Here is a 21,262-nt window from a genome sequence, read left to right as displayed (position 1 = left end):
CTTTAATCCCAGCACTCAGGAGGCAGAAGCAGGTCGATCTCATGAGTTCAAGGCCAGCCTGGTCTACAGAGCGAGTTCCAGTTTCAGGGCTATATGGAAGACCCTATCTCAAACAAACAACCCTCCCAAGATAACCAAAACAAACAAAAACCCCAAAAAGCTCAGGTCTTTATATCCATGACATCAAATACCTTCAGTTCTGTGGCATGAAACAGCTTATCAGCAGGAAAAATAAAATGTTGGCTCTTCACATTCATGGCCAATGCCAAGTAGTCACAAAAAAAAAAAAAAAAAAAAAAAAAAAATCACTTGTTCTCATGAGAGCTTGAGAAAAGTTCTGAGATCCAGCTGAGCACACTTGTACCTCACAGGCTAAGCAGCTTGCCCTCAGCCATTAGAGCAGAGCTGGGACTAACAAAGGCTGCCCTTTTCTTTGGCATCTGCTCTCTATAAGGCCTAATGTGGACAGATACCCCCTGCCTGCTCACCATTGCTGCATTGTGCTCCTCCAGAGCCGCTGCTCTGATCACCTTGCGTAGCAGCCTTCTGTTCCTGAGGGCGTGCTGCTGCCGCTTGAACCGCTCATACAGCAGCTGGTTGTGCAGTAAAAGCAACTGGTCTCGGAGGGTTCGGATCTCATCTGAGGGAGGAGAGCCTGATTTTAAAGCAGAGGGAACGTGGCAGAAAGGTCTTTTACACACAGCTCCATCAAGGGCCTCCCATGTGCCTTACTTAAGAAAGGTAATTCTTGGGGTCTTGGAAGACAGCTCAGTCCATGAAGTGCTTGCTGTGCAAGCATGGGGGCCTTGTTTGATATGCAAAACCCATGAAAAAAGACTTAGGCATGGGAGTTTGTGCCTGTAATCCCAGCACTGGGGAAGCAAAGACAGGCAGACCCTTGGAGTTCACTAGCCAGCAAATCTTGGTACATTAGCAAGCTCTAGGCCAGTGAGAGACCCTGTCTCCACACATGTGTACATACAATTCTGACACCACCCAGTCAAGTGTGTGAGTTCCCAGCACCACCATTCTTAAGAGATGGAAGAATCTTCTACTTGCCTTCCCTTTAAAGCATCCAAAGGTGGTACCAGCGGAGGGCCCCCTGAGGCAGGAAACCTGATCATGAAGGTATTTCTGACTCCTTTCCCTCTGCCATTGGTCCCTCACTGCTATGCTTCCCAGGAGACTTCCCAGAACATTCCCACCAAGTAGATTTTTTCTAGGGAAACCTGGTGCTCACTTTTTCACTGAACTCCCAAGTCCATAGTACTTGACACTCGTTAAAAATATGAAACACTGACTCAGCAACACTTGGGATCCTCTTGCCAAGCAGGTAGCTAACTGGAGCAGGAGCCAAAGGGAGCCCTTTCCTGAGGGCAGAAAGGGGATGAGTGGGGCTGGATGTGTGCTGAAGCAACAACTTTACCTCCAAAGTGGGTCCAGTCAACAGATTTGCTGGGTAAGGACAACCTAGGAAAAGATTTTATAATAAGTTACTGATCTGACCTAGAAAACATGAAATCTGGACTTTTTGTTGTTGTCGATGGTGTTTTGAGAAAGTCTCATGCATCCCAGGCTGGCTTTGAACTTGCTATGTACCCAAGGATGATGCTGAACTTCTGATCTTCTTGCCTTCATCTCCCAAGTGCTAGGACTGTAGGCATGGGCCACCATGCCCCATTTTATATGGTGCTGGTGATCAAATGAAGGGCTTTATGAATGCTAGGCAAGCACTCTACCAACTGAGCTACATCCTCAGCCCCACCCCAAAATGGACTTTGTGCTGTAGCAAGGTTAGCTCACACCTTTGTAGTTAGAATATGCAGTGACTTAAGAGAACTCTCATATTCCAAGTCTTCAGCTGATCTAGAAGGGAGTCTTGGTGTCTGGGAAGGGGTAGGTAGTCCATTGTGTATACCTAAATTTCAGCCCTAGCATTGAGCTCCTTGGCTTAGTGGCTGTGTCATAAGATCTGCTGTCCAACCACCCTTTGCGGGAAAACATGGAGCTCTACCCCCACCTCTCTTCATGCAGACACAGAGTTGCTCTCTCCTTGAACAAGCTACTGTCACCCTGTTAAGATGATATTTACCTGACTCTCTAAAACACCAAATTTCATTTTAGATGTGAAGCTTTAAATATTCTTTTCAAATTCCACCTTAGGGTTTTATATAGAAGAAAGGCAAAAACTAGCCAGGTGTAGTGGTACAACCTTATAATCTCAGCTTTGGGAGACCATGGTAGGAATATCATGAATCCCAGACTAGCCTGGACTTCATAGTGAGACAATGTCTCAAAACAAACAAAAGAATAAACTAACATTTCCCAGGAACCAGGGGCAAAAGGGTCAAACCCAACTTAGCCTGGTAATTCTTGCGCTTTCCCTGGAATCCTCAAACAGGGTTTAAAAAAAAAAAAAAAAAAAAAAAGACTGGAAGCTGCCTCAGCTCTTAAGCAGCCCATGTGCTCTGTGGAGCATCTAGCTACCTGAACCTGTACAGAATGCTTATAATCTCAGCTTTCACCAAAAGCATAAGAGAAAACAAACCTCTAACTGGAGGACATACTGAGATGAGTGCTACTTAACTCTGAGCTATTATGGCCTCATTCAGAACAAATTCTTTTTAGAGAACAAATGTGCAAATACCCACTGGAGCATCCACACAGAAAAGAGGCACAAAATGGTACTGAAGAGTTATTTACAAGTGGACACCATCTATCTCACAGATCATCCAAACACAAGTGCCGGTGCTCTAGACATGGAAAAGCAATCGAATACAAGGACATCTAAGAAAACATAAGAGAACCAGTTGCCTCAGGTACAGGTGGAAAGGGGTAGTCCTGCACTGCCCTTGTGGTCCTGTGCTGTCTAGAAACAACAACAGGGCCCAGGCTTACTTGCTCAGCTCCTTGCTGTGCGCGTCTGCTCCCTGTTCTATCAGTCTGTCCAGTACTTCCATTGGGGAGGTAGAGGGCACACAGTCTTCATCAGGGGTTCCTTTCACTTTCTTCAACAGCTCCTCAGTCTTCTTGCTGACAAAGTGACAGGCAGTCTTTGGCAAGGCCACCTCAAAGAGATGATCATATGGGGGAGGCTGCCCACTTCCAAAGCTCACTCCCCTCTGAGGTGGAATTTTGCAAGGGCTGGGAGTGAGGATACTGGTTTCCAGAGAAGTCTGGCGATCCCTGTCCCCAGCGGGACTGGCATCAGCACTGCCAGAGGGTGGGTCTATAGGAGTAAAGGCTTGCTTTGGTGTGTCAGGCCCATGCTTGTCCAGGGAGGAGTGCAAAGGCTCAGGGTTCACGCTGGAGCCCTGAGTCCCAGAGGCTGCTGAATGAGTCTTCCGCTGAGAACTAGAGAGACTGTCCCGGTAGAAGGGAGAGTCAAAGCCCCCTCGAGGAACTACAGGATCCGCCTCTGCAGTGGTGATCTCAGAAAGCTCTTTGGATATTGCAGCTGAAATGAGGGTGGGGAAACAAGGGAACCCTGTAAACACTCATCCAAGCAAATGGGCTTGGGTTTGTGTACTACAGGGGAATTAAAGCAGGCAATCCTTTCCTTGTATACGCTAGAACACTAACCAACACATAAAGCCAAGAAAGCTCATGAGTTTTAAGTCTAGAGCCCAGTTCTGAGACAGAAGTGGACACTTTCATCATCTTGTAGCAACCCACACACTTTACCTTCTTCCTTATCTTTCTCAATGCTATCTTCCTCAGAAGCCAGGTCACCTAAGAAATCCGGCAGATTCCCCAGAGTAACAGAACCTTTGCTTGCAGGTGGATCCTCTGCAGAGAGACAGAGACAACTCAGGTCAAACTGGCTAACCCCTGCAAGCACAAAGCTGCCACACTGCATACACATGTACAACAGTTCTTCCAGATGAGCAAAGTTGGGAGCACTACAAAAGACAGAGAACTTATGCATCATTTACAAAGGTTCCAAACCTAACCCCACAAAAAATACAATTCTCAGGCCATTGACATGGCACCCGACAGGTAATAATGTCTCTAATAATAGATAAAATCACCTAGTTTGACTTGCTTATTAAAGCAGACACACTTCAGGGAGTAGCTTAACAACTTTCTAATACTGGTATTGTGTGTGTCTCTAAGAGTCGGCGTCAGTGCTACTCGAGACCACCCTCTCTCCACCTAGCTTAGCTTTGAAACTATAGAACTCACTGCAAAGAGATAAGCCAGATCCATCATTACCCAGGGAGTTTACCTAGTCCTCGGTCATTTAGAAGATACTGCTGTCTCTGCAGGTAAGGCCTCGAGGAATCTGCTCTTTCTTCCTGAAAATAGAAGCACACAGTGAAAATGGTGGGCATGTTCTGTGGCATACAGTAAATGGAGTTTAAAGGTTAGTCCAGTGAACTACTTGACTTCAAAATCCCTTTAGAATATGAAGAAAGTTAAGAATTAAAGATGGAAGGATGGCTTGGTGGCTAAGAGCACTGGCTCTTCTTTCAGAGGACCCAGGTTCAATTCCCAGAACCCACATGACAGCTCACAACCATCTGTAACCCTACTCCCTGAATTATAAGTAAGTCTCTAATGCTTTTTTTCTGGCTTCTGGCTTCTATGGACACCAGGCACACAAACACACATACACATGAAATAAGTTACCTACCTACCTACATATCTATATGTGTGTGCTTGTGCACCTGCTAGAGTGTATCAGTCTCAGGAGTTTCTATCTGCATGGTTAAATTTACCAAAGTATTTAATCTGAAATTAAGACAGAAATTAAAGGGAAGTTATTAATTTCAAATAATACACTAATGTCATGTTAATGCATATGGCATTCTTTTATGAAACAAAATGCATTTTCTTTTTGTTTGTTTTTGTTTTGGGGGGGGGGGTTAAGACAGGGTTTCTCTGTGGCTTTGGAGGCTGTCCTAGAACTAGCTCTTGTAGACCAGACTGGTCTCAAACTCACAGAGATCCACCTGCCTCTGCCTCCTGAGTGCTGGGACTAAAGGTGTGCGCCGCCGCCGCCACCACCACCATCACCACCGCCCAGCTTACAAAATGCATTTTCTAAGACAATAGCTACATAGAACAAAACCAGTTGAATTTGCCTACATTCTACTCTTGAAATTTTTCTCTGTGTTACTTTGTCTGAAACATATGAAGAAAATGGGGGCCCTTACAGATATGCAAAAGTAAAATGTATATTTCATCTTATGGTTTCAAAACATAGTTACAGTGTAGAATCTGAAAACACACAAATGCTTCATACTGTATATTTATTCTTTGTGTGTACATGTGCATATGCTCACAGAAGCCAGAGGCCTGCATTATCACTCTCTGCTATATTCCCTTGAGACAGGGCCTCTCACTGAGCTGGGATGGTAGTCAGCAACCCCCAGTGGTCCTCCTGCCTCTAACAGCAGGGCTTGGGGACACAGGCTTGCTCAGCAACACCTGTTTTTTTTAAGTGTGTGTGTTTTTTTTTTTTTTTTTTTTTTTTTACATAGGTACTGGAACCTGAGCTCAGATCTTCAGAGCTTGCACAAATAGCATTGATGGTAGTACAATATTTTAGTTTTTGTTTTTGGAAAGTGTTTTCCTGGGTTGCCCTGGCTATCCTGGAACTCACTATGTAAACCGAGCTGATGTCAAACTCAAGAGATTGACCTTCCTCTGTTGGGATTAAAGGTGTGTACCACCGTGCCTGGCTAAGTTGTTTGTTTTTTGGAGACAGGATCTATGTAGCATTGGATAACCTAGAACCTGCTACGTAGACCAGGCTGGCCTTGAACTCACAGGGATCCACCTGCCTCTGCCTCCAGACTGCTGGGACTAAAAGTGTGCGTCACCATGCCAAGCCCTAGGCACAAATTTTTTAATGACCTATTTTCACTTGCAAGTTGGATTTTATTATTAACTATTAATCATTGTCAGCTGTTTACCTTGAAGTGACAGACTTGGTTCATCATTTAAGAAACTGTCACAGGTAGGGAAAGAAGAAAATATGAGCAAAATCATATAAGTATGAAAATGTCATAATGAAATCCATTAGCCTGTACTGAATCTGAAAAAAAAAAAAAAAAAAGTCAACTAAAAAGAAATTTCCTGCTAAATGTCCAGGTCTGAATAAACAATCTGCCAGTCACTTATCTTTCAGACAAATCATATTCCACAGGAAAAAAAAGCAGCTAGTTCAGTTCCAACTCAAACAGCTACAGTGTGGAATAAAACATGCTCTGAGTATATTTCTTATTTTGTTCATTTTCTGGCTCTTTTGAGACAGAGACTCACTGCATCTACACTGGCCTTGAATTCACAATCCTCCTGCCTCAGTCCCTGGAGCCTGGATTAAATGTGTGCCACAATACCCAGCTACATTCCCAAAGGGTATGTATATAATTTCAAGGCCCGGATTTAATGAAAACTCATCATTTCTGCTTCTCAGAGTGGAGTATCCCCCTCCCCACCTCCTATTTCTAAGCTGAAAGAGCACCTTGAGGTCTGGTCTCTAACTTGGTCTGTGTTAAGGGGTCAGCATCTTTTTTTTTTTTTTTTAAAGATTTTATTTATTTATTATGTATACAACATTCTGCTTCCATGTATATCTGCACACCAGAAGAGGGCACCAGATCTCATAACAGATGGTTGAGAGCCACCACGTGGTTGCTGGGAATTGAACTCAGGACCTCTGGAAGAGCAGTCAGTGCTCTTAATCTCTGAGCCATCTCTCCAGCCCAAGGTGTCAGCATCTTACTACTGTCTATACTATATCAATGCCATAGGAAGAGCACACAGCCATCAATGTTGAATTGAAAGCAGGCCTAACCCATTGAGCCTGAAAGGCTTCAGGGTCCTAGGGTTGGCAGGTCATGCCTTGAGAACCGATGACACCTATTTTCAGTTATTATGATTCAATTCCATCCCATTTGGGGTCAGGATGGTACTTGGCATAATTAGGCTTTACAAGGTGGGATGTGCACTGGTATATCTGGCCTGCCACTCACCTTCCTGGGGGGTGTGGCTGTGGCCTGGGAGGATGGCCCATGCACACAGTCATCTGGGGGACAGGGCAGGGCTGGAGGAGGAGAGGTTGCTGGGGTTCCCAAAGGAGTTCCTTTTCCACCTGCTCAGAGACAAGGACAGTACATATAAAGGCTGAGCCAAATATCAGAAAGGTCATTGTTTCCTCAACACTGCTATGGCTACAAATACAGCTGTCCAGTTAACTTTTTGGAATTCGGATCAGCCTCAGCACCTATCTGTCTTTCTATCTCTTTACTTTATTTAATCTGAAGAAGCCCAGAAGCTTACATTAAGCTTCAAAAACAAATTTATTACTGCCAAATGCTCCCAAAGTCACTATGAGTTCCTCTGTCACAAAACACAGGCCCAAACCAACCAATCAAGTCAAACTAAGACCTACATACCAGTGGTACTAAAGGCTTTACTGTAGGGATGTGACAACTCAGGTGGGACATTTCCAGGAGATGTAGGCGGAGTGGTCATACCACAGACCATAGATGGGCTCCAGTGAGTAGCCTAGAATCAATAAGCAACATCAGAATCAGCAAGTAAGCACTGTGTCCTGCACAAGACTTCTAGGCAATGTTCAGTGTAGATGTGGCCTTTTTAGCTACAAGCTGCATGTTATAAAATCTTTACTACAAGACAAATTACATTTCAAGAGTCTGTACTCCAATTTGCCCATATAGCAACAATGGCTTTCTCTGCTCCTATCATGGGCCCTTAAGGACCCTCCTGAAATTCAGTGTGCCCAATTTTCCCACTACATACTAAATCCTGACCAATGGCCCAATTTCACCAGGAGGCAGAGGAGGGGAAGGCACACTGAGTGGCACCATACTTGCAGCGGCTCAGGTAACAGCCGTGTTGATGGGGAACTCAAACTCTGAGGTAGCTGCCCAGCTGGACTGAACAACATCAGCCGAGAGGTGGAGGAAGGGGTGGAAGTAGTGCCCCCTGAAATGAAAGGGAAGGAGGTAGGGGTGAGTATGGGGTGCTGAGTCATTCTGATAAACAACCACAATCCTCTAGACCATCTGAAATACTCAATTCTCTATTTAAAACCACTAGGGGCAGCCAGGCAGTTGGAGGCACATGCTTTTAATCCCAGCACTCAGGAGGCAGAGGCAGATGGATCTCTGTAAGTTTGAAGCCAGCCTGATCTACAGAGCGAGTTTCAGGACAACCAAGAATACACATAGAAACCCTGTCTCAAAAAACTAACAAATAAACAAACAAAAAAATCACTAGAAGCTTGGACAACTCTGGAAATAAACTAACATTTAAAGATTCTTGTGGGTTGGTTTTTTTTTTTTTTTTTTTTTTTAGACAGGGTTTCACTGTATAGCCCTGACTGCTCTAGAACTGGCTATGTTACCAGGCTGGCCTTGAACTCAAGAGATCTACTGCCTCTGCCTTCTGAGTGTTGAGATTAAAGGTGTGTACCACCATATCCAGCCTTTAAAGATTTTAAAGGGCCTTTAAAGGGCATTCTTTAAATGCCCTTTGGAGGGGTTGAAGAGATGCTCAGAGATTAAAAGCACTGGCTGCTCTTCCAGACGTCCTAAGTTCAATTTCCAGCAACCACTTGGTGGCTCACAACCATCTGTAATAAGATCTGGTGCTCTCTTCTGGCCTGTAGGCATACATGCAAGGCAGAACACTGCATATATTTTTAAAAATCTACACCAAAAAAAAAAAAAAAAAAAAAAGGGACAGGACAGTCTCCAAAGCTATAGAGAAAATCTGTCTCAAAAAACAAAAAACAAAAAAACAAAACAAACCAACAAAAAATGCATTAGAAAATGCCCTTTGGAAGTTAAAGTTCAGGCAGGTCTGACTCTAGGATAATTTAAAAGGTACACCATGCCTAACAGCCTGATGTGCAGCCTCCATTCCAGCTATAGCCAAGATCAGACTCTCAGACTATGTCAGTCTGTGGGGCCCCATTATAAGCTGAGTCTCTTATGACACAGAGACCAGATGTAAGCAAAGACCTCAATGTGTTATGTGCTGAGGACTAGTCTGGGGATATGCTACATTATCAGATGAGGGACTGAGAACAGTTAAACTTAAAGGATAGAAAATAATTCAAACAAAATAGAGGTAAGCTCTAATTTAAAATATTCTGAGAGAAATCCATAGGCAGTAAAAGAAGTCTTACTCTAGGAAGAGATTGAAAGCAAAAATAAAAACAGTGCTTTCCAGAGATGAAGGTGCAAAAAGAGAGGATCAAAGTTGCTTTTTACCATAGCTATTCTGTGTGTCCACATAAGGGCTGGCGGTGACATCTGCTGAACGGTGAGGGAAGCAGGCAGAGAGCTGGTGAGACACAGAATAGCCATCTTCATACGAGGCTTCTGAAGGGTCCAGAGAGATTTTGGCACACTCTATTACAACATCATGAGTTTCTAATGTCTTCCACCTGGAAAAGGCAACACAAGTCAAGAAAGGCATGCACTAATCCACCTAACCACATCAGTTAAATCCTCAAGAGGCAGACTCAGTGCCAGCTACTGGACTGTGATTAGCAAAACATGATGCACAACCATGGCAATCCAAGTAGGAATAGTACTAGTATAAAAACTAGCCATCCATCTAACAAACCACCTCCCCTAGTTAAAATGGCTTCATGAAACTAATAGTAACTAGTTTGAAAGAAAAACGTCACCAACAAAGATGAAGAATAGCCTCATATACTACACAGACAGCTCTCAGGAATGTCTGCTTTGAAGCAAAGGCAATCAAGGAATGGGAGGAGCTGAAAGCACTAAGCATCTGGGCTGACCTGAGGTCTCCAGTCAAAGCCTACAAGTTCTTCTAACACATCCCTGGACCCCATGCAACCAATTAAGACTGAAAGACATGTAAACCAAGTTAAAGAGTTTCTGCAGTGTGAGGCTCAGGCCCACACACCTCCAATTAATCCTACAGAAACACAGGACACAATGCTGAGCCACAACATGGCTTTGACAGGAATAAGGCAGAGTGGTCAGCACAACATTGTGAGCAGCAGGCTTTCAAAAGATCAGTGGCTGCCACAGGCCATGGAAACCTTTACTGTGGACACAACTGATGTCAAAAGTTAACACAACTTTTGTTTATTGTATGTAAACCATACACATTACTAACATTGATTTTAAAAATCATGTTTTCAAATACTGAAGGACTCTCACCATCTTTTTGCTTGGGTTTTTTAAATTTTATCTTTCGTGGGTTTTTTTTTTTTTTTTTTTTAATCAGGGTCTCATTCTGTGATCCTAGCTCCCCTGAAACTCACTTTGTAGCACAGGCTGTCCTTGAGTTTGTGGCAATCCCAAATGCTAGGATACACCCGACTAGAATATAATTTCTTTTCAAAAGATTTCCTTTTCATTTATTTATTTACTTGGGGGCAGAGGAATGCCACAGCAAGACATGTGAAGATTGGAGGACAGCTTGTGGGAGTCAGTTCTTTCCTTCCACCATGTGAGTCCTACGGAGTGAACAGGTCATCAGGCTTAGCAACAGGCACTTTAAAACCAATGAGCCATCTCATCACTTTAGAGTATATTAAATGAGAAAAATATAAAGCTGTTCTGATAAGTGCCCACAAACAGACTGAGAGTATTAAGTACTGAAATTAAAACAACTAGAGGGGCTGGGAAATAACTCAGCAGGTAAAAGCATTTACCCCTCAAGTAAACCTGACAGACCTGAATTTGGTCCCTGGTACCCATATAAAAAGCCAGATGTGGTGGCACTCAACTGTAATCCCAGCAGTCCTACAGCAAGATGGCAGAGAGAGACAGAAGAATCAGCCAGAAGCTCCAATGCCAATGGACTGCAGGGACAGAAACAGAGACCCTGCCTCAAAACAGAGAGAACTGACCCCTGAAAAGTTGCCCTCTGACCTCCACATACACATGCCTCCCACCCCCGCCACAAACATACAAACTAGAGGTTGGATTGTAGCTCTGTCATAGATGCTAGTCCAACATCTACAAGATCTGTGCTTAATCTCCAGCAACACAAAACCCTGGAGTTACTTACAGGCAATATTCACTCTCTTAGTTTCTTCTTTTCTCTCTTTTGGATCTGCCAAATGTTCTACAAATGGCCCCAAACCAGCAGAACACTTAGACTGTGCACACTGCCCAAGCATAAACCTGCTTCTAAGACACAGAGCTTTACCGTCTGTGGCTCTTAAGTCCATGGTCATCCTGACAGGACTCTGTCCTCTGTCCATATTTACAGGGAGGAGGACAACAACATTAAGAGCATTGTGTGGGTTCCCCTAACAACACATGTGATCTGCACACACTTATGGAATGCCTGTTCATTCTCATGTGTTGAAAATGTGGCACTAAATACAAAGGAAGGTGTGTAGCACATGGCCAGAGCACAAAGCAGCTTCTCTGAGCGGCCAGTATTTCAAGCATTGTCCTTTAGGTGATGACTGCTAAAGACATGTATATGGGTCCTCTTTCCCTCAACATGACTAGAAAGAGATTAACTGAGGAGTCAAGATATATAAGCACGGGGGTTGGAGAGATGGCTCAGAGGTTAAAAGCGCTGACTGCTCTTCCAGAGGTCCTGAGTTCAATTCCCAGCAACCACATGGTGGCTCACAACCATCCATTATAAGATCTGGTGCCCTCTTCTGGTGTGCAGATATACATGGAAGCAGAATGTTATATACATAATAAATAAATTATAAAAAAATACATAAGCACAATATTAATTTTAGTAAAGGAAATAAGATTCCTAAAGGAAAGAAGGAAGGAAGGAAAGAAGGGAGGGAAAGAATGAGCTGGCAAGATGACTCAGCAGGTAGACAACTGAGGCAATTCTGACTGCTCATGTTCAAACCCTGGAATCTATACACAGGTAGAAGGAGAAAATTACTCCAATAAGCTGTCCTCTCCGCCACACACGTGTCCACGCATGCATGTACATGTGCATGTATATACACACAGACACACACAATAAGTAAATAAATATTACATTAGATGTTTTGTTTATTTTTGCGGTGCTGGGGATTGAACTCTGAGTACTGCACATTCTGGGAAAGAATCCAGCTAAATATTTTTACAATCCTTTTGTGTGTAGTAGCATGTACCTGAAGAGGTCAGAGGACAACTTATGGGGGTTAGTTCTCTCCTTCCACCATGTAGCTTCAAGTCCCTTTAGCCACTGAGCCATTTCACTGGCTCCAAATGTTTTATTTTAGTTCAAGTAAAACAGCATTGTATTTTCTTGACACTTAAATAGCCTTTTTAAAAATAATCTTGCTTTTAGTTTTTATGAGACAGGATTTTTCTGCGTAATAGCCCTGGCTGTCCTGGAACTCACTCTGTAGACCAGACTGGCCTCAAACTCAGATATTCACCTGCCTCTGCCTCCCCAGTGCTGGAAGTAAAGGTATACACCACACACCAGGCTTAAATAGACTGTTTGTATTTTAATGTCTCTGAAAGTGCAAACTACAATCTTAAGAGCTGTACACTTGTTTACTTGGTATCTCTCTTCTCAGACCTACATAAAATGTATGTATGTTGTACATTTGATGGCATCTAAGAGCCACTGAAATACGGTAGCTTACAGTCCCCGTAGCCTACAACCCCAAGGTCAGAGAAGATAAAGGAAGACTAAGAGGGCAAGGCCCAACTGGTCTCTATGGGGAGAATCAACAAGTCAGTGCCACGCTAAGGGTGCCTCACACTGTTCTCTTTGACAACTACTCTGGCTGCTGCCTCCAGCTATGCCAGCTGAATTGTTTCCCCAACTCTCTAAGAACTAACAAGTACTATGTTTCTCATTTATAAACTTGCTCTAAGGACCAGCATCACTGCTATCCATCCTTCTCCTCCTCTTTGGGTTAACTATTTTCATTTTTTTCCAAAATTGTCTTAAGAAATTATTAAGATTATGTAAGCATCCATCAGTCACAGCAGAGCTGAGAGGCTCTGATATGATTTCTCACTTGGTATGGCCTGGCATTGTTTCCTTTTCTCAGTTCGTGAAGTGCCCAATACTAACTGAACTACCCTGACCTCTCTGGATTGATGTCCACTGTCTCTCTCACATAAGGAAATGAAAAATCTACAAGGGTTACTTAGTCTCCTCACCCCACTCAGCTCCCTTCTGGAGCTGCGCCATTCCTCAGCCCACTGTTCTGATACCTCTTTGACCAAGTCCCAACATTCTTGGACTCATTTTGGTAGAACATTCCCCCTTGGCCAGCTGGAGATGTGGGGGAAGTGGGGAGGTAACTCTGAGTCCTGGCCTGTCTAAAAGAGCCTCACACCACAGAACTCTAACTTGAAAACCTCTTAAGGAGTAAAGAAGCTGATACTATTCTGACTTCTGGTTCTTATTAAATGTCTGGCTGTTTTTATCTTTCCACTTTCTGAGAGGTTTATTCTTCTAGTGTTTTGAAATCTCACAAAGTTGAGGCTTGGCAGCATTCCTTCGAATTGACTGATCTGTGCATTAGATAAACTTCAATCTAGAAGCTCTGACTTCAGGAAATTTCTTTTACAAGTTCTTCTTCTATCAAAATGTCCTCTTCTCCTTTCAATTTTTTTTTATTGGCTATTGGGCTCTGCCTACCATTCTAAAGCTGTTCTCAGTCATCTGCTTTTGTCCTCTGCTCAAATGAGCCCGTCTCAGCTGTACCTCCAGTTCCTTTTGCTGACATGCTTATTTGGGAGTTCGTTTTAATTTCAAGAGCCCTTTACTGTGTCACCTGCCCCCACACAACCACACACAATTGTCTGCTCTGTGGCTTCTCTCTCAATGTTTTTCCTGGCTCCCTTTCCTTACCACACTTTCTCTCTCACAGCAGACAAAGCTTCCTTAAAAACCAGATGGTTCATAACCCTGGGCCCTGAGGTGCTATGTGCTGCTGGAAGGCCCCCAAGTTAATATGGCTGACTGAACATTTCACCCAACTGTACAATCTCCTGGAGTTCCACCATCTACAATAAAGACCTATTTTCAAATACAAAGCACAGGGAAGAAAGAAGATAGAAAGCACAAGTGTCTAAATATGAAGAGCAGTAGACAGGTAGTAGCTGGCCTGTCCAACCCAAGAAACAAAGCCCTAATCCAAAGCTTCAAGCCACCAGTCAGCTGGTTTATACTGCACAACTCTCAGGGGTCCATCCAGATCTTCTGGAACTGAGGAAGTGAAAAGCAAGAAGCTAGAGACAGCTACCCTGAAGCAGCTGGGGCAGAAACTTTTGGAGAAGCATGGAGCACCTGAGATCCCTTCCAATTCTATGTTCCTGGAAAGCAGCTCTGTTCCTCACTGGGAATCTGGTTATTCCCTGGCAAGGGGATTCTCCCCAGGAAAGTGAAGCCAGGCCAGAACAAAGCTTCAGCAGAAGAGGTGGGGACATGAATGCATCCCAGGCTAGAAAGTTATGAGAAACTACACAATCTAAATGTCCAAACCACCAAGCTCTCCTTACCTACCTCTTCTGCAGAAATAGCCAGATCCTCACCAGCCTGGAGATATAAGGAATGTTCTAAAAATCTGACCAGCTAAAGAAGAGCATAATCCCAGTGTTGGTATCTCCCTCCGAAGCTCAGATCCACACAAGAATGTTCTAGATAAAACAGCCAAGCTCACAACCAGTTTTCTTGTCTTCTCACCCAAGCACAGGAGAATCATTAAAGCTTTGTAAAAGCCTCAAAGACTTAAAAAGAACAAATCAAAACAAGTAATGAAATCGGGGGAGGGGGGCTTAGAAGAAACAGACTGTGCAGGGAAAATAAAAAAGACACTGTATCTATGAGACAAAGATAGGTGACTAAAGAAAAGCACTCTGAAAACTAAAGAGAACACCCAGGCAAAAAGCGTGTAACAGTGGGAATAACTAAAGGGGCAAGGCTGAACATCAATGACAAGGAAGCCTGCAGGAAGTAGGGACAGAAAGGAAAAACAGGTTTTGATGTCCCCCACTGGAGTGTAGGAAGGACTGGACTTCACTACATACTGAGGAAGCTCTCACTCCCTAGATCAGCATTTGGAGGATTTTGCAGAGATCTACCCCTAATGCTGGAGCAGCCAGGACAGCACATCTGACAATAGCCCTCATGAGAAGCTTTGCCAGACACAGACAGAGAAAGCCTATGCTTCCCAGGCTTCACTTGTGACACTGCAGTGACTGCCTGGAAAGCACTCTTAAAGAAGGTGAAGCCAGGACCATCAAGGTTGACAATGCCCCTCCCCTCATCCTCTGCAAGCCTGTATCTAACATCAATCTACTCCAAACAAGCCACATATATGGCAAACTACAGAGAAAACAGTGAACATAAAGGCAAGGCAGAGCTGCCTCTGAGGTAGACAGGGAGTAGGGAGGAAGAGTTTCTCAGGCAGAACACTGGAATGTTCTGTTTCTCAGGCTGGGGCTGCTACATGTTTATGTGTTATTATACATTGCTTTAAGCTGACTGAGGCTGCACGGCAGAAGTAGACCAGAAGAGGCACGACTTTGTAAGGGTTTCAGGCATAAGCTAGTCTTTTTAAGATGCCAGAGATTAATACCTGTGGCTCAGTTTCCCCAAAAAAGCTTCCATCCCCTCACTGGGAAACATAAATCTGCCTGATGGGCAGGAGGAAGTGTACTTCATGCAACTCAGCAGGTTCAGTAGTTCCTCAGGACAGACCTAGGGATTCCTGCAGGGCCCGTAGGGGGTGTCAGGCACCTGGCAATGTCCATGAAGAAAGGGACCCAAGTGGCTAATTACTCCAAATCTGGCCTTTCTGTAATCTCCTAGTTTTCAGCTACCCAATTAACCTCCCAAACCACTCAAGTTACCAAAAGCAAGCCTTCCTGGGCTTCTAGGGACAGGCACTGGCTGCTACCACTTCTGCTCTACTCACAGAGTCAGGATCTTTCTGTGAGGACTATGCTTTAGATGCAAATGTCCAGCCCATTCTGCAAGTGGAACATCTGTATTCCCACAGGTATCCGTAGATCACACTTTCAATCTCTTAAGAGACTCAAAAATTCTGTCACTACTTTAGTTTCTGTACCTTCGAGGGTCCAGTTCATGGTCCTTGGATCCAGTCACTAATTCCGGATGAATTCGCACATGCTCCATCATTGGCTAGAAGAGTTTGGGTTGACAAATTATAGGTGTGAAGTTGTGTGGCAAATCCACATGATGGAACATTATTTGACAACAAAAAGGGATGAAATACTGATACATGTTACAACACAGATGAACCTTGAAATTAGAGTGAGAAGCCAATCACAAAAGAGCATACACTGCATGCTCCCATGTATATGAAATGCACAGTATAGCAACTCTTCACTAGGGAATCAGAAAGACAAATAGTGGCTACCTGGTTTGAAGTAGAAGTGCCAAGGATTCTTCTCAAAATTTTCCTGTTTGCCATATAATACAAATGCTATAAAAGTACCTGTCTAAAAGAAGCTCTAAGGATTGAATAGATGGGCAGCTGTTGTTTTTTAACTCACCTTGACAACTTCTTCAAAAGTCTCCACATTTTCCTTCATACTGTAGTGCGAGCGCAGGAAGGAGACAAAGTTACAAGGGTACATTCCATAAAGGCGATGAAAAAGGGCATAAACACTAGCATGGAGATGGACAAGGTAGACTTCTGTCACATGGCCTAAGGAAAGAAACCAGTTGTACAGACATGAACTTGAGGATACCAGCAGGCTTTCTCTCTGAAGCTTGCCAACTGAGCTTAAAAAGGGTAAGACACACAAATCTGGATATGCCATATGGCCTTGTTTAAAACCCACCATTGAATCCTCTGGGTAAACTCCAATCTGCTTCATGTGGCCTAGAAGGGTATTTTTTCATCTCTGCCTTCCTCCTCCTCTCCAGCCACCCCCACAACAACATCTCCAAACACTCTTCCAACACTGAGGTTCCTCTGAGTGTCACTCTCCCTTCAATCTGTAGTGACATTTCTTGCCTGATTCAAGTATGTGTGTCTTGAAAAGGGGGCTATCCTTCTCCCTCTTCCCTAGTATCACACATAGAAACTGATGCATAATGACCATGTGAGGGTTTGTACAATGAGCATGTAAGAGATTTTAAAACCAAGATATGATCTTAGTTGTGCAGATTTATAACTAAAGAGGAAACAATATGATGCAGAAACTAGCTTAAATTGCTTGGACAATTCTATTAATTTGGCTTTACTAAGACGCTATGGAAACTCTAGTTCTCTAGAAGTAACTGTAACTCCCAAGAAGATATGGCCAGGCTGGCAAACCAGGCTTGTGCTCAATGGCACAAGCTGCAGCAGTCTCTCCCACAGACCATACACATATTTCATCTTCTAATATGAACATTTCATACTAGGATTACCAGAAGATTCTGCAGCACAGACTGACAGCTTCTGAATCACTCTGATGGAGCCATACTGCCTGCCAATATGATACGATATGGGAAAATCCCATAAGCTTGACAGTCATGCCCTAATGAGAACACTGGAGTCTGTGTCCTCCTCCTCCACTCACAACCAATAGGTTCTCTCAACTGAAGCTGTGAAGCTGTGGCTGTACAATCAGCACAGAGGGACATAAGCATTTTCTAAGCTCAGTTATACAGCACCCAGAGGTAGAAGCTGTGACCCATTTTTACTAATGATATTCAGGAAGTTGTACATCCTGTTACTCAGTTTCTCTGACAATCCTTCCTGACCAACGAAATAAGGACAGCATCTTGGCAACCCCATATGTCCTATGTGTCCTGCAATGGATGCACCCAAACATTTTTTCATCTGTGTAGTGAATACCATACATCCTTCCTTCCCCTGCAACACCTGGTTGCTAACAGTAAGGGTAGCATTCCCTTGTTAAGCCTGATGAGGACACTGGAGCTGTACCTGGTTTCTTCAGGCACCATGACGAGAGACGGCCGAAGATGTCAAAGAAATCAAGAAGATGCTGCTTCCCTGACTGCGGGATCATCGGTAACATGGTGATCAATACCAAGACACCAGTTGTGAGGACCACAACGTCGGTGTCCATCTGCAGAAGGGAAGGGCGTCATCAGGCTCAGCACTGGGATGAGGGTCCAAATCCTGAGGTCACAGATCTGAAGCCCCTCTTGTACTCATTTCCTGACCCCTAAGAATTTGAGGGACAGCACTGAAATAGACTTAGCAAAAGCACTAAGCCCTGTCACCATTATGGTGATACTGGGGGACCATTTCCCACATTCCACCACCTCATCTGAGAGATGGGTTAACTTGGCTTGAAACTCCCAAGTCCTGAAGCCTCAAGATGCCCTATACCACCACCTGGATGAAAGTGTAAGAGACAACACAGAACACAGGACACCACTATTCTCACCCATCCAACTAACTTCTAAGGCATTAATTTTCTGTCAAGTGATTAAAATGACAATTCATCTTCTCACTAGTACTGGGAACTAAACCCAGGGCCTTCTGCATGCTAGGCAAGAGCTCTACCACTAAGCTACACCCCCAGCCCAATTCTCCATTTTTTTTAAAGGACTACTACAAGCCAAACATGGTGGCTAACACCTGTAATTCTAACAATTGGGAGGCTAAGGCAGGAGGACTGTCATGTTGAAAACCAGCCTGATTCCATAGTGAGATCTAGATGGACTACGTGGCAAGACCCTTCTCAAAAGAACAAAACAAAAACAAAAACAAAAACAAACAAAAAACAAAAAACCAAACCAGAGGAGCTGGAGAAATGGCTCAGTGGTTAAGAGCACAAGTTGCTCTTCTAGAGGATCCCAGTTCAATTCCCAGAACCAGCTTGGTGGTTCACAAGCCTGTAACTCTGTATCTAGAGGACCCCATTCCCTCTTCTGGCCTCCAAGGGTACCAGGCATGCATCTAGTACATACATACACATGCAGGGACTCACACATACACATAAAATGTTAGTAAATAAATAAATGGATCCAAGGCTGGTGAAGTGGCTCAGTGGATGAAAGAACCTACCACCAAGCCTGACAACCGGAGTTCAATGCCTGAGACCCACATGATAGAAACAAAGAACTGACTCCTACAAGCTGTGTTATGGCACTTTTCAGAAACAATATTTATGGAAGCATTTCCTTCAAAACCTTGAAAATATCCTACCTTGAGACATTTCAATAAAGAAGGCAGAAGAGGTGCTTGAGAGAGCTTATGCTTCCAAGATGGCTGTAGTCTCACAACATGCCCCAACAGTGAGAGAATGGATAAGCGGGTGGCAGCTTTGCCTACATACTCATTAATTTTGTCCAAGAGGTGCTGAAAATGTAAAAGAGCAAGAGAAATTTTCTTGTAAGTATATGAAGTTAACAAAATTATAGACAGTAATGATAAACTCTAAACTTTAAAGTCTTCCCTCTAATACAGGCCCCAAAAGATTTAATAAGCCCATGGGATGAAGATATGGTTTAGCCTATCAGGACTAAGGCTACAATCAAAAGACTAGTAAGCCAAATCTGAAATTTTCAAAACATTAGTGAACCAAGTTTTCTTCATTTGGCCCGAGAGAACAGCCAGCTGCAATCTATAAGAAAGGACCCCTTAACACAGAGTTGGAAAGAGAGACAAGACAATATTACAGCTTTTCTCCACCCTTACACACAATCCAAGGTTGCAAACCCACAGCAGGTTGTGGAAGACCCTTACTACTGTGACAGACAAGCATCCATGCTCTAGCCTTAAATGTCAATCAAGCCACTGTGGTGTTGCAGTCTGGTCTGGAGTAAAGAAGGCCATAATAGATAGGCATTGTAAAAGCAGGCAACCTCACCTACGAATGCAGGACTTAAGGATTTTCCCTTATTGGTATGTTCAAAAATCCTACTCAAAGCACAAGTTTAAAGATATATATATATATTTTTTTTATTACAGAGGCTGGAAAGATGTCTCAGAGGTTAAGTGTATAGGCTGATCTTCCAGAGGTTCCTGAATTCAATTCCCAGCAACCACATGGTGGCTCACAACCATCTGTAATGAGATTTGGTGCCCTCTTCTGGTGTGCAGGCATGCATGCAGGCAGAACACTGTATACATAATAAATAATAAATCTTAAAAAAAATCTTTATTTCAATTGCCATTAATCTACTACAGTACTGGAACTACAAGATTTCTTTAAAGAGCAAGATCTGTAAAAAGCCTCTAAAATTGAAGTTACTTTGTAAATTTTTCAGAACCTACAAATTATTTTATAAGTATTCAGTTTTTGGAGATAAGCTGTGGACAAACTGCTATGGGCCTTCACAGAGACCCTCACTCGACTGAGAATTCACAAAGTGGCCTGTGATTCCATCCCAGCAGTTACCTTATCATGTGGCTCTTGCAAGGTGGTCAGGATGTGCAATACCGGTTGAGAATTGGTTTCCAGGTAATAATCCACCAATGTGTTTACAAGCATAGGCCCACGTTCTAAACAAAAAGGGCAATTCATCAGACTTCCTTTTCCCTCAATAATTATCATAAAAGCCAGAAAATGTCCTTTTACTCTATCCAAAGTCATTAAGCCTTTTTAATTCCAAGCTTATTGGCCTAAACAGTCACAAAAGCATATGAAATGCTATCATAGCTAGGTGGCTCAGTGGGTATAGTGCTTATGGTACAAGCATGAGGATCTTAGTTCAAATTCCCGGAACGTATGTAAAAAGATGGGCATGGTCATGAATACCTGTAGCCCCAGGAGGCAGAGACAGGAAGATATGTAACAGGCTTGCTGGCCACCAGCCTAGCTCCAGATTCAGTGAGAATCTTTGTTGCAAAGGAATAAGTCAAAGAGTGATAGGAGACTGGGACACTCTGCAATAAGCTTGTGTAAGTGCACACTCAAGCACGCACGCACGCACGCACGCACGCACACAGTAAAATAAATAAATGACTGGAGAAATGGCTCAGCAGTTAAGAGTGCTTTCTGCTCTTAAAAGAACCCTAGATTCAGTTCCCAGCACCCATATATGGTGGCTTACAACGACCTATAGCTCTAGTTCCAGGAAATTTTATACCATCTTCTGACCTTCAGGAGTACCTATACACATGCAGTACACATAAACTCAAACAGGCATGTTTGAATGCACACACACAAGTGCACACACTCACACAAAAACACTCATGTACACATGCAGACACATACATAATGAACACATATCACACACACACACAGTTTTTTTTTTTTTTAAGACAAAATGGCAGAACCTGAAGATGAATTCATGAGCCTGTTTGCATGGTTTTCATGTTAGTATGTGTATACCTGAAAACACCATAGACTCAATTTTCTAAAGACAT

At 43.4% G+C, this 21,262-nt stretch overlaps 1 protein-coding gene across 6 annotated transcripts in view; it reads right to left on the bottom strand.

Moving 5' to 3' along the window:
• Nucleotides 1-21,262, bottom strand: part of Tsc1 (TSC complex subunit 1) — a 47,432-nt gene that overhangs the window by 11,235 nt on the left and 14,935 nt on the right. For 3 of the 6 annotated variants that reach the window (XM_027423071.2, XM_027423070.2, XM_027423072.2), the window contains exons 4-17: nt 20,292-20,395; nt 19,097-19,249; nt 17,864-18,008; nt 16,479-16,633; nt 16,031-16,104; nt 9,252-9,427; nt 7,844-7,959; nt 7,407-7,518; nt 6,984-7,102; nt 4,229-4,298; nt 3,685-3,789; nt 2,899-3,457; nt 1,427-1,470; nt 489-655 (exon numbers count right to left, since the gene is read on the bottom strand). In XM_027423071.2, the coding sequence (XP_027278872.1) occupies nt 489-655; nt 1,427-1,470; nt 2,899-3,457; nt 3,685-3,789; nt 4,229-4,298; nt 6,984-7,102; nt 7,407-7,518; nt 7,844-7,959; nt 9,252-9,427; nt 16,031-16,104; nt 16,479-16,633; nt 17,864-18,008; nt 19,097-19,249; nt 20,292-20,395 (2,099 nt within the window). Of the gene's footprint in view, nt 1-488; nt 656-1,426; nt 1,471-2,898; nt 3,458-3,684; nt 3,790-4,228; nt 4,299-6,983; nt 7,103-7,406; nt 7,519-7,843; nt 7,960-9,251; nt 9,428-16,030; nt 16,105-16,478; nt 16,634-17,863; nt 18,108-19,096; nt 19,250-20,291; nt 20,396-21,262 lie in introns of all 6 variants that reach the window. The other 3 variants (XM_027423073.2, XM_035446182.1, XM_035446181.1) reach the window with 3 other exon arrangements.

This window comes from Cricetulus griseus, chromosome 6, assembly GCF_003668045.3.
Source record: "Cricetulus griseus strain 17A/GY chromosome 6, alternate assembly CriGri-PICRH-1.0, whole genome shotgun sequence".
Taxonomy (NCBI): Eukaryota; Metazoa; Chordata; class Mammalia; order Rodentia; family Cricetidae; genus Cricetulus; species Cricetulus griseus.
The sequence above is the reverse complement of the archived record's forward strand: the minus strand, read 5'-3'. Positions and strand labels throughout refer to the sequence as shown.